Below are 12052 nucleotides of genomic sequence, written 5' to 3' on the forward strand. Positions count from 1 at the left end.
TTTTTGCAGCCGCTGTAGGTGGATGTCGTACGCGATCGCACGTGATTCGATCGCGGCATGTGAAACGAGCTTTGGGTGCGTGATTACATCCTGATGGCAAAAAGTCCACGTACTTGGCTTTTTATTCCATCGAAACGTGCTATCGACACTTTCTAGATAATAAAAGCCTGCGCACACCGATTCGTTCCTCAATACATAAACCGTCTCAACGACACAACAATGATGCAAGATGCATAACCACACATCATAATTCGTTATGTCACGCTAGTATCAGTTTGTCTAGCGTTCTGAATGTGTCCCTCCGATTGTTGTCTCAGGTGCATTTTCGCGTTGGGCACGATGACATGCGGGCCACACGTTGCGCGATCTTTTTTTTTTTTTTCTGAGGCATGGTTTTCTATTGGAACATCGGTCTTCCTGGATGACGTCATATTCGAAACACTCTGGCCTTGTTATCTAAGAGGCGTTGAATAGCATCAATACGTTTTCAGATTGCCCTATCAACCGTACCGTCTTTTGGGGGAGTATAAACGAATACAACCATTTATATTGCGTCTTAATCAGCCTACTGCCTCGTGGTGGCCGCTGCTGTACTAATACAACGAGAAGTAGGCAAGTTATACACTAAACCATGATCGTGCACTTTGTGCCCGGTGCTGCAGGCGCCAGTCCCTGGTGCTTTGTGGAAACGGTCGCTGATGCTATAGCAAACGACGTTCGTTGAACGCGCGTTTTTTTTTTCCCTTTTTCTTTTTACGAGTTGTGCGCACATGCTTGTGGCCCTGTCGAATCGTGTTTCGTCAAAGGAAGAACGCGGAGCGCCGAGGGGCGGAAATCGCGTCTCGGGAAGTGACCCTCGATCATGATCTGGATCCTGGCACTGAGTCTCGCCTTCGGGTTGGCCCGAGGTTTGGTCGGAAACTACAAGTACGAGGACTGCGGTAAGTGCAAGCTCAATATGCACCCTGCCATATGCAAACTCTGCAATCCGTTTGGCTGCTTTCATCTGCGCTGCGGCAGTGATGAGCTGCCAACGGCCTGTGCTTTCCTTTCCTGTCATAACATTGCGTATAGTGTTAATTAGCGAAATATGCTCCGCCTTACAAAAGAAAATGCGACTTTTTTCTCGCGAAAGTGGTTCATATTGTGATTTCATTAGCACCGATTGACACAGCTGAGTTCGTGGATTTCGCTTCGAGCATCGCAGTCTAGCGACAAACAATTGATGTCTGTGTATTAAGAGCAGAGCCTTGGCGGAGATCTGCGAGTTGGCGCTCTCGATCCCGGTGCCGCAGAGGCGCTAGCGTCCTGTTCGCTCGTCAGTTATCTCAACCATGTCCCAGGTGATGCCTGCAACGATCGAACCTGGTCATTGTTGCACTGCGCGTTGACTGTTCTGGAGCCTTCGGTTTACGTATGCTATAGCCCGTTTTCGCTTGCGTTCATCATTCCGTTCTTGTTACTATGGGCGCCGTCACGGATAGTTAGCGGAGGACTTTAACTTTAGATCGTGGGCATTTAGCAGCAGCCAGCTTCCTAAAATGAAGTTCTCCGCTTGCTATTGATGCCGTTATAAGAAGCAAAATGCGAGTGAAAAAAAAAGAAAAAAAAACACCTCAGCGTTTCTTGTGAGTTGTGAATGCGAAAGCATTTATGTCCAATTGAACACCGCTGCATGAGCGGTCCTTCGAGTTGTGAACTCCTAGCGGCAAGCGAGCGCGTTGAGACGCTTCGCCAACGCCTCCTATATATCGCAAGGCCGGTGCACATCGATCCGTGACGTCATGCTACCTTGCCTGACTGCCATAGAATCTAACGGAGACGCTCCCGAGTAGACCGCGGTGATTTTGACGTCACCGCTTTCGTCACGCCGGGCTTGATAATGGAAATTTCAGTCCCAGTAGCATGACGTCATAAAGCGGAGTGCACAGGCCTGCTATCTAGGAGTGGCTTGGCGCGTTTTCATTTGACCTTACCGAGGCGCAGGTAGAACGCAGGCGAGAGCTTGCGCGGACAAGGAACGCGCGGATAATACAGGCTTGCGAGGGTGACGTGGCGTCGCGGCAACGCCCTCTCCCCACACGCAACACCTGGCGTGCTATTGCGACAGCAGGTGTACCCTTTCGCCCGCTCTGCTTCATACAGGCGCGCGCGTGACGTGGCGTCGCAGCCAATGGGAATTTAGTGCCGTTTTTCGCTTGTCCAGACGACAGACGCCGGCTTTCTCGCTCAATGGGCCATTTGATGACTTCAGATAAAAAAAGATCAAGAATGTGCTGTAGGCATAAAGCGCAGGTGCTAGTAACTTCGCTCGTGCAGTCGTTAAACGCACACACCAACTAATAACGAAGGCACACGGCACTACCGCCCCTGTAGCAACGAGTAAAAGCGCCGATGTGCGTCTCAGAACTCGTCAGGCATCATTATTCCCATTGCGTATTGGTGGCTTCGTGTTTGAATCGCTGCTCTTGGTACACTCATGGTTCTGTCATGGCGTGCTACGTATCGTTACACAGCGGCGGGTGAGTGGGGCGACGCGAAGCTCTAGTTTATGACGTGATGTATGTGCATACGTACAGCGGCTAGTGATTAAGTCGATCGGGAGAACTATTCTGACATCGTGATCGGGAGGAAACGATACGGCTCATCGTCTGATGTCAGCCATTTGTGACATTGTCCAGTGTCACGTGCATGGCTGCGCGCCTATGTTTAGCCCTGAGACAGTGTAGTTAATGCACTGCGGCGCCGTCCAGCGCGCCTAAGGAAGGATTCCATTGCTCACATCTTCGCAGTTACGGCGAAAAGTTTAACTATTAGTAAATGGCAGAAATGACTGAAACATACGTGACCTCCGGAGAGAAATCTGTCAAAGAACGCCTGCGTTTATTCATTTGCGTTGATGATCAATGCATGTCACTGGCATATCGGCATCAGAGCTGCTATTTTGTTGCATTATTTTATGCACGCCGTTTCGCAATTATATTGTTACCGATAACCGCCGCTTTATAACGAGTTAAGTGGAAGCACACCGGAGAGAGAGAGAGAGAGAAACGAAGAGAAAGGCATGTCTTGGTAACAGCTTAAGAGCGCAAGAAAGCTCTCACATACAGAGGCACGCACTCACACAAACACCCAAGAAAGGAAACTCCCTTTTCACACAAGCGCTCTGTGAAGAGGGTTGTCCTTTCTTGGGTGTTATGTGTGTGAGTGCGTACATGCGTGTATGTCAGTGTGCTTTCTTGCGTTTTTAAGCTGCTACCAAGATGGATTACCAACTAGCCCAGCTACTAGTTTTTCTAACCAAGGACGGCGCTGGTGACCGGGCACAATACTCGTCAATTTTACTATACAAAATGGGAAAATAGGAAGTCTTTGTCATTTGTTACTCTCTGCCCTTTGCTCTGTCGCAGGTAGCGCGGCCAAAATCCTGTCGATTAACGTCGAACCGTGTCACACCCACCCTTGCGTGTTCCTGCGAGGTAGGGACACGAAGATTCACTTCTCCATTATTGCGGGTAAGTAACTGCGTGTGATCGGCGGTGATGCTCACAGGAGACAGAGAGAAAAGCTGTGCTTGTCTGCTTGTCTCGCGCGGCTCGGTGAAAACTGCGAATGGGGCTCCAGTATGGCGTCCTTGACGTACCATACAAAATCGATTCGAAGAGTGCGTTAGCAAAACCGGGAGTCATCGATACCAGTTTCTAAAAGCCAACTGGACATTTATGTGCTTAGTTCAGGTGATAAGGTTGCAGATGATTGTACTTACTCAACGCAGTTCCCTTTTTTTTTCGAAGGCGGACGAGAAAGCATTCACATTTCAAGTTCGAACTGTTTTAGCGAGCCCGAAGCTAACATGTTTTTTTTTTTTTTTTTTTTTTTGCTCTGTGTAAAAGGAACCCCTTGGGAAAACCTGCTTGCATGCGCGCTTCGCAGATCAGAACAGCGAGTGGCTGCAGCTGGAGCCCACCATGACGCTGCTTGGCATGACGCTACCCGTGCCGGGAATCGAACGCGATCTGTGCGAGGGGGTCTACCGCTGCCCCATTGTCAAGGGTCGCAAGTACAATGGCACCATGATTGTGCACGTGCCTTTCTACGCGCCACCGGTATGACTGACACGTTTCATAGTGCAATAACCAGCCCATACGATCGTCCTCACGTCTTCCTGGAAGGTATCTTCAACTGATCGCGCGTGAAAAGCTGTCGTGGCGAAGCTGGCTTCTCCGCCCTAGTAGACATCTTGAAGTGAAGCCCGTTTCAGTGGAGCGCTTTGGTATAGCATCGAAAGAAATACGTAGACAGGGGCGGCAACAGTGGTGGCAACGTTTTGCGGTGTGCTTTATGGTTACGTTCAACTATAAGTGGTTACAAACGTCCTTGTGTTGCAACTAACTTCCGTTGGAATGGAATGTAAAAACTTTATTGAGGTCTTTGGGAACGTGCACTAGCACCTAGCGGGCCGCTCCTACGTCGGGACAGAAAGGCCTAGCCTCTCGACCACTTCGCTGGTCCGTTGGAAAACGCATAAAAATACCTCGGTGGTTATGCTACTGCCGATGCCTTTACATCACGGGATAAGTTAGACATTTTAGCCGATTGCAATATGACTTCGGTTCGCTTTGGTGTAGGTGTCGCTGTTAGCTCATGCTATATAGAAAGCCTTCGCACGCATGCTGACTCCGTGTAGACTTAAGTATGGACGCTATTGCTGTGTCTGTGACCTAATTATGGGGTACTCTCTTGCGTTACTAAACCTGGCTTTGACTTTAGGCGGGGGGGGGGGGGGGGTAGTATACCAGTTTAAAGGGTAATTTTGACCACATGGGGTTCTTTAAAGTGCACCCAATGCGCCGTACACGAGCGTTTTTGCATTCCGCCCCCGTCACGATGTGGTCGCCGCGGCCGAGATTAAAGCCACAACCTCGAGTTCAGCAGCGCAACGCCATAGTCACCGAGTTACCCCGGCGGGTACTACTTTGATTTAGGTGCACGTTAAAGAAGCCTCGGTGGTGTGAAAATTAATCCGTAGCCCCACACTACCGCGTGTCTCATAATTGATTCGTAGTTTGGGCACGTAAAACACCAGAATTCAATTTCAATATCCTGCCCAAGTGCCACAAGTAACGCGAGGGGCCGTGTTTTTCTTTCTCTCTCTTTCTTTCTTTCTTTCTTTCTTTCTTTCTTCCTTTTTGATAGCCTCATCTTGAGGCGCAATTGCATTTCGGCAAGCGACACAACACGGCGAAATACTTTCATGAGATACGTTTTCGTCGGTCGAAGTAACGATAAACGCAATGCCATGCTGCTCTAAGCTGGCTTTCTGCATGCGCACACACGTAATCATGATTGAAGCAAGGAAATCAAATTCTGACGTCTTTTGCAAAGAAAAACCCAATCATACTAGGAAAAAAGAAAGCTGAAAGCACTTAAACAATGGGAAATATTTGCAACAGACACAGCTCCGGCTTCTCAGCGTCCATTAGAACCGTATTCCTTAAATATACAGGCACACGCTTGACTAACTTTGTTTTTATTTATTAATAAATTGGCTTTTGCCTGCCTAAATGCATCTATGTAGAAAATAAGATTCCCTTTTTCCTTTATGTGTAGTAACAGGACGCGGGCGCTGTGATAATGGCAGCATGATGAGCGTGTATGATAACATTATTCCGCTTTAAAACACGAAGTAAATAGTTAGAGATACCGAAACTGTCATGTGAAAACGCCCGCGTGTTCCTACTAGATAAAAAAAGATGTATAACGCGGGGCCAAGCTTGAAATACTAGGTTGCCGTCACACAGGCTACTCGGATAACTAAAGGGCACCGTGAACGCATGGGCGTAGCGCGAACCGCCACTATCAGCTCACGCGCTCACGTTTGCAAACGTATCGCGAAAACAAATTATGTGAGAGACCGAAATGAAGAGCTTGTATGTTAGCCAGGAACGCGAGTAAATACCAGTGCACTCGCACAAAACTACAGGCCCAAGCCGACTATCTGCTATCTAGGAAACCTTGTATACGATTACGTTTCGAAAGGACACGTATTATCGCACGATGAAAAAAATAAAAAATAAAACGAAGTATTGAAGTAGCCATCGTCAGGTAGATCAGATGATACGTCTCTTATCACACCATATCTGCTACGCTGACAAAAGAAACACATTCTTCATGCACAGCGCGATAAGATAACCTTGACAGAACCATAAGTGGATGTAACCTTCGGTGCGCTGCTCGGCATCTTTATTCGATGACAACATATCCCTTGGCCGAAACTGCGCATATACTATTGGCGGGTGTGTTGGCAAAAAAAGAAATTAAGGAAGGTTGTTAGCACGCGTTATATCTACGCGTAGTATTCGTTAAATTTTGTAGACGGCGTGTTGCTATTGCGGACACCAGCTATCTTATCCTCTGTGAATGGCAAAGCATACATTCCAGAGGCGTGTCAGGAGGAGACCCTTTCGTAGCAAGATGCTTTCAAGATGCAGGTGTAACTGGGTGCGCTGCTTGTTTTTAAAGCGAATGCCTACCATTCCATTGTTTCGCCTGGGTCTGCCTGCCTGTCTGTCTGTCGTCCGCTGGCCGTGTTCTCGAGGAGAAGATTCAACTCTCAAAAAATAAAAAAAGAAGCGCGCGTGGTGGCGGGATTCGAACGGGGGCGATGCTGTGCTGCGGCACCAAATGCGCATCTTGCAACCGGGCGCAAGGGGAACTGGTAACTCAATCTCCTATGCACAAGGAGGAAAGCGGGAAGGCACCGCGGGAGGTAGGGGGTGCGGCTTCTACTCGGCCAGCAACTGTGTACTTGAACTTGGCGTGGCTGCGGGTGGTCGTGCGCACCGTAACTTGAAAGCGATCTGCACACCGCTCCTACCTTTGTATGCGCTGTGCTTTCACCGCTCAGTTTCCGTTAAAGCGATAGAGGGTCATTCCACGCGAAACGTCCCAGCCCAAAAAGCGACCATCGTTGATTTTCATGAAAAAAATTGGGCTAGATGGCTATTGTGTGAATAAGGTTTTACCAAAGTATTTTGGTCGAAAAAAATTTTTGATCACGTGAGCGCTGTTTGAAGTTTCCGAGAAGCAATAGTTGGTTGGAGGTAAATTTTTTTAATCAAGTCTGAAACTAGGTGTAATTACAAATTTTATTTTAGAGCATTCTAGAGGCATCCTTTTTTCATATAATGTGATAACTGAATGCATTTTAGAATTTATCGCGTTTATTTGGCTCAGTAAAAAAGCAAGAAATGTTACGTTTTCAGAAATTTTTTTACATAAACTGTGCAAAATTTTCAAATATAATATTTTTCTTCCTTTTTGCATGTTGCCATAGTGTAGGCTAAAAATAATTTCAGATTCCTAAGGCATATATTTTTTTTAGAAAAACACCTCCAAAGTTGGCAAAAATGGATTTTTTGCGAGATTCAGGCCACATTTAAGCCTTAAGGCCCTCCAGATAAAAATATGTCAGACAACTCAATATGCGCGCTGACCTCTTAGCTTGTAATTTAGAAATTTTTATTCAAGTAAATTTTGTTTGAAGCGAGAAAAACGTTTTTGTAGTCATCAATCAATATCACCAGTAGGCACTGCGTACGTGCCGCAGCTCGCCACGTCGTCCGCTCGTTGTCGGCTGCGCGTCGCCGCCATCCGATCAGCAGACGGCGGCTAGTATATGGGCTGATCATTTTTAAGATTTATGGAATTTAAAAAAAATCTTCTGTAGCAGATATCACAATTCTAGTCCTTGAGCTGGATTGTTCAGAGGCGGACAATTCTTGCACGAAGAATCGAAACGCATATTTGACTAATGAATAAACAACTGCTAATTAACTTCCTAAATAATTACGGCGCATATTGCAATTTACGAATTGCAGCCGCCAAGTTTGAAAGACGCATCCACTTGAAAATAATTTCTACGATGACACAAATTTTGAGATGTTATTTCCTAAAGTGTGGGACGAAATAGGTGGGCGTTCCAGTTACTTTTGTGCTTCAATGCATAGATGCGCATTTTGTTAAATAAATCGAAGTTTCGCCCGAAAGTCGAAGCATCGATTGCCATAGCAAATTAGTGGACAGCTATAGGAAGTTAGGAAATTTGCAGGCGCAAGTTGGAATCAGCTAGCGCAAGACAGGAGTAATTGGAGATCGCAGGGAGATCCCTTCATCCTGCACTGGACATAAATATAGGCTGATTATGATGATGATAATAGGCCTAAGGATACTAGTTTTATCGGCCGTAATAAACTGAACACATACGCATACTAAGTAAATTAACAAGCATGGTGACACGCGTGCACAAGCAAACATGAACACTTCTCATTCGATGACCGCGGAAACTCGCTGTCAAAACGTTGGGGTGAGGCATCGCCGCGCTTGCTCACGCCAGCGTTTTGTCAGTAGTTGTTTGCGGTCATCGAGCGTTATCTACTTATGTTTGCTTGTGCGCTCTGACACCGTGCTTGTTAATTCAGTTAGTAAGCGAATGTGTCCAAGTTTATGCAGCCGATAAAACTACTATTGCTACTTCGTATAGTTCTCTACTAATTTGCTGTCGCAATTGATGCTTCGCCTTTCGGGCGAAACTGCAACATTTTTTTCTTTATTGAGACGTAGAAGCATGGGGTGGTATAGGCTACGTCAGAGCCGGCTATCCCGAAGTCCCAATTTTCCTGTTTACGGGAGAATAAAAAATTCTCGCAGTTTAACCCGAAAGGCGAAGCATCAATTGCGATAGCAAATTAGTAGAGAGCTATACGGAGTAAGGATAATAGTTTTATCAGCTGTATAAACTTGGACATGCAGCAGCACCAGCAACGCGCAGAACTGTTGTCGACGCCGTCGGCGTTTTGCCCGCGTTCGCACTGAACGCGCGCGGCGTTTTTATATAAATACGCATTCGGTGCCGCAGCTAAACGCCGCCTCCCCTCTCTCTCTCTCCGTCCCGTCCCCCCACAGCCTTTTGCGTGACCGAAAAAGTCGCGTTTGCTCTCTATATATGGAAAGGAGGAAAGAGACGCTTAATTCTGCAGCCCTTCAGGGAGCACGGAGCAGAATGCGCGTTTGCTCGCGCAAAAGGATCTACGGGCACCAGCACCGAAGTCACAGTTCAGTACATTACAAAGGAGTGAAAGAGTCCACTCAAGTATCTTCACATACACATAAGGACAACACTACTGTGAGATCAGCTCGTTAAAAAAGAACAATGTAGAAGACAAAACAGTGTTGCTTATATGCATTATATAAAATTAATTCCTTCAAAAAATTGCGAATGGCGCTCACAGCACGTCTCTACTTGTCAAGGTTATCGTGCTGGTAAATTGTCACAATTGGCTGGCACTCATTGTAAAAGGCAGCCCGCCATGGCGGCTCCGCGGCTATACTGTTCAGTTGCCGAGGGCATGGTTGTGAATTCTATTCCTGGTCGTTTTCAGCGGCATTCTGATGGGATAGAAATGCAGAAAACGTGGATTATCGGGAATTTCGGAACACATTTCAGAAATTCGGTTACTCAAGGTTAAACCGCAGTACATGATATGGTTCTCCTTATAGCTCAGACACATACGTGAAATGCTATCTCTTAACCAAAGGGGGCATTAAGTTATTTGTTTCTTTCTTTGTGATGTTTTATTTTGTGTGAATCTAGCAGGTTGTGGGCTCGTATGTGAAGTGACAAAGCATTATTATCTTTCGTGTTGTGGATTCTTTTCGCGAGTGATGCCATTTATTCAAACTATGTATACTGTTGTCTCTCATTCTCTGCCGCCTGATCTCTTTTTTATCTTCATTACAGTTCGAAGTGAAGGTGCAAATGAAGATGATTGGCGAAAGAGGAGTCAGTATTTGCACTAGGGCCGCCATGCTGTTTCAGTAAGAGCGCTCGTGTGCTTGGACTCAGCATATAGCAAGCCCAACGGACTGCTGAAGCCATTTATGAAAAAGAAAGCAACGTAATCATTGTAGTACTCCAATAAAATTCAGTTTCAATTCCCAGAAGTCAACGGATCCCAGCTACAAACATGCTGTGTTGATGTCCGGAGAAAGAGTGATAAGGCTAAAGAGGTAAAATGAATTTATTATATATTTATGTTGTTGTTGTTTTAAAAGAATCGCCTATTGCAGGTAAAAAGAAGCTATTTCTTCGTATGGTCAGTTTAGGGTACTGTTAGGTGGGGAAGTTGGGCACTTTAGCGCTATGTAGCAAGAGGTAAATGTTGCTTCAGCGGAGTCGAGAACAGGCTTGACACGATCTTTGCATTTGCCAGAGCGACGAAAGTACCGACCAAGTCTTTGAAATTTTTGCGCTGTTTCAAGTATAAAGATAAAATATGAGTCAACTATAGCTCACATCATAATGTAGTAAGAGACGTGTCTCTTAATGCCTAAGGACTCGAGCAGACTAACTGCGTTCACATTCACCTGTGCACGGATGTTGCGATATTATCGCAAAGCAAGCTCAGTTGTCTTCCTCCCTTTTCACGCCGCTGTGCACGAATTGTCGTTATCGGCTCTTTGTCCTAAGACAGCCTGATCAGACTTCGAACAATCAAACGATGCCCTCTTAATTATCGCAATACAACTGCTCTTATAATTACATTTTCTTGCCTTTCTATATTGTTTGTAACGTGGCTTTCTCTGTATCGTGCTTTTTCAAATGCTATCTTCGCGCTTATAAAATTTGACTTAGACCAATTTATGTCTTGCTGCCTGTGGCTTTTGGATAATGCTTGCTGGATAGATTCCTAGCTCTTTTTATACCGTGAGTCGTCTTTCCTGTAGAGGTGGTTAGGCACCCTAGCCGCTCATCTATTTTCTTGCATTCTTGAGTCGTGTTGGTCATTGAATGTACTATACGACAGCGCTACCTAAAGAATGGCGTAGTCGCTGCCCTTCAAGAAATTTCTCGGCACTTCCTTCTGTAAGAAGTCGCTCGAAAAAAAAAAACATTTCGCAGTTCGTCGCAGCATACATATACTAGATGCTCTATTTTAGAGTTAACTGAATAAAAAAATGCTTGTGGCATATAGCACAAGTGTACTCGTGAAAGTTGCATTACTCGAGGAGGCATACGTCACTTGCATAACAAATACAAATCCATAATTCAAAATTAATTTCGTTACTAAACATTCTAGCTGATTACTTTGAGGCACATATTGCAAAACAGATAGAGAGGAGTGACAGGAGAAAGGCAGGAAGATTAACCAGACTGAGCCCATTGGCTACCCTGCACTGAGTAAGGGCACTGAAAGATGAGAAGGAGCGAAGTTCACGGTATGCACGATCAGACACGGACAAGCGTTCATCGTTTTTTTTTTTTCTGTCAGACGGTAATCTAAGCTGGTGGATCTCGAGAAGGGCACGATCGCTTTCGTGGTCTTGCACATAGCAGACGCACGAGGCCACGGTCTCATGACATTCTGCGCTGTATATGGCCTGTTATCGTGTTTACTTAAATGAGCTTGAAGGGCATGCCTATGATCTTCGTAGGATGGGCAGTCGCACAGTAGGTGCTTTTGAATTTGTTCTGTCCAACAAGTGTCAGATTATGTGGTGTCCAACTCCACGCCCCGTAGGGTGGCACCCCTCTGGATTTAAGATACAGATATTAAAGGCTATGCTTTTGCTGGTTGAATGTGACGGAAGCAATTTCGCGAGCCGAAAATTTGTCATAGACGTTGAGTATTAGAGGCCACCTATTGGCGTTATCCACCTTTTCTATTAAGAATGAATAGGTGTTCGTAAGAGCAACATACATTCTCAGGTGACAACGTAAAATATCTTCACGTCGAGTAAAGCCCGGTGGGAAAAAAGCTAGAAATAACAGCCGAAAGGGAATGAAGGTATGAAAATGAACTCTCGGTGCGTACGCGTTGAGGCTCCTGACAACCTTCAAAGGCTACCACGAAGTCCCGGCGCTTTAAGAAATAAAATAAAAGAAAAAGAAACCGCGCTTCAAAAGCCAGTCGGGTCGACGTCGGCTGAGACCAGGGTCCGAGAAATCGGCTTTCCGCGGAATGGTTTGATAGTCTGTTGAGCATGGTGGAGA

General features: G+C 46.0%; 1 protein-coding gene across 2 annotated transcripts in view; it reads left to right on the forward strand.

Moving 5' to 3' along the window:
• The first annotated feature begins 560 nt into the window (after positions 1 to 560).
• The window catches only part of LOC119446147 (mite group 2 allergen-like Ixo r 2), a 145264-nt gene continuing 133772 nt past the window's right edge, over positions 561 to 12052 (forward strand). The window contains exons 1-4 of one of the 2 annotated variants that reach the window (XM_037709376.2): positions 561 to 941; positions 3411 to 3515; positions 3934 to 4106; positions 9800 to 9988. In XM_037709376.2, coding sequence (XP_037565304.2) covers positions 863 to 941; positions 3411 to 3515; positions 3934 to 4106; positions 9800 to 9880 — 438 coding nt within the window. In that variant the 5' untranslated portion in view covers positions 561 to 862 and the 3' untranslated portion in view covers positions 9881 to 9988. Of the gene's footprint in view, positions 942 to 3410; positions 3516 to 3933; positions 4107 to 9799; positions 9989 to 12052 lie in introns of those variants that run through there. The other variant, XM_049663945.1, reaches the window with a different exon arrangement.

This window comes from Dermacentor silvarum, chromosome 3 (assembly GCF_013339745.2).
Source record: "Dermacentor silvarum isolate Dsil-2018 chromosome 3, BIME_Dsil_1.4, whole genome shotgun sequence".
Lineage (NCBI taxonomy): Eukaryota > Metazoa > Arthropoda > Arachnida > Ixodida > Ixodidae > Dermacentor > Dermacentor silvarum.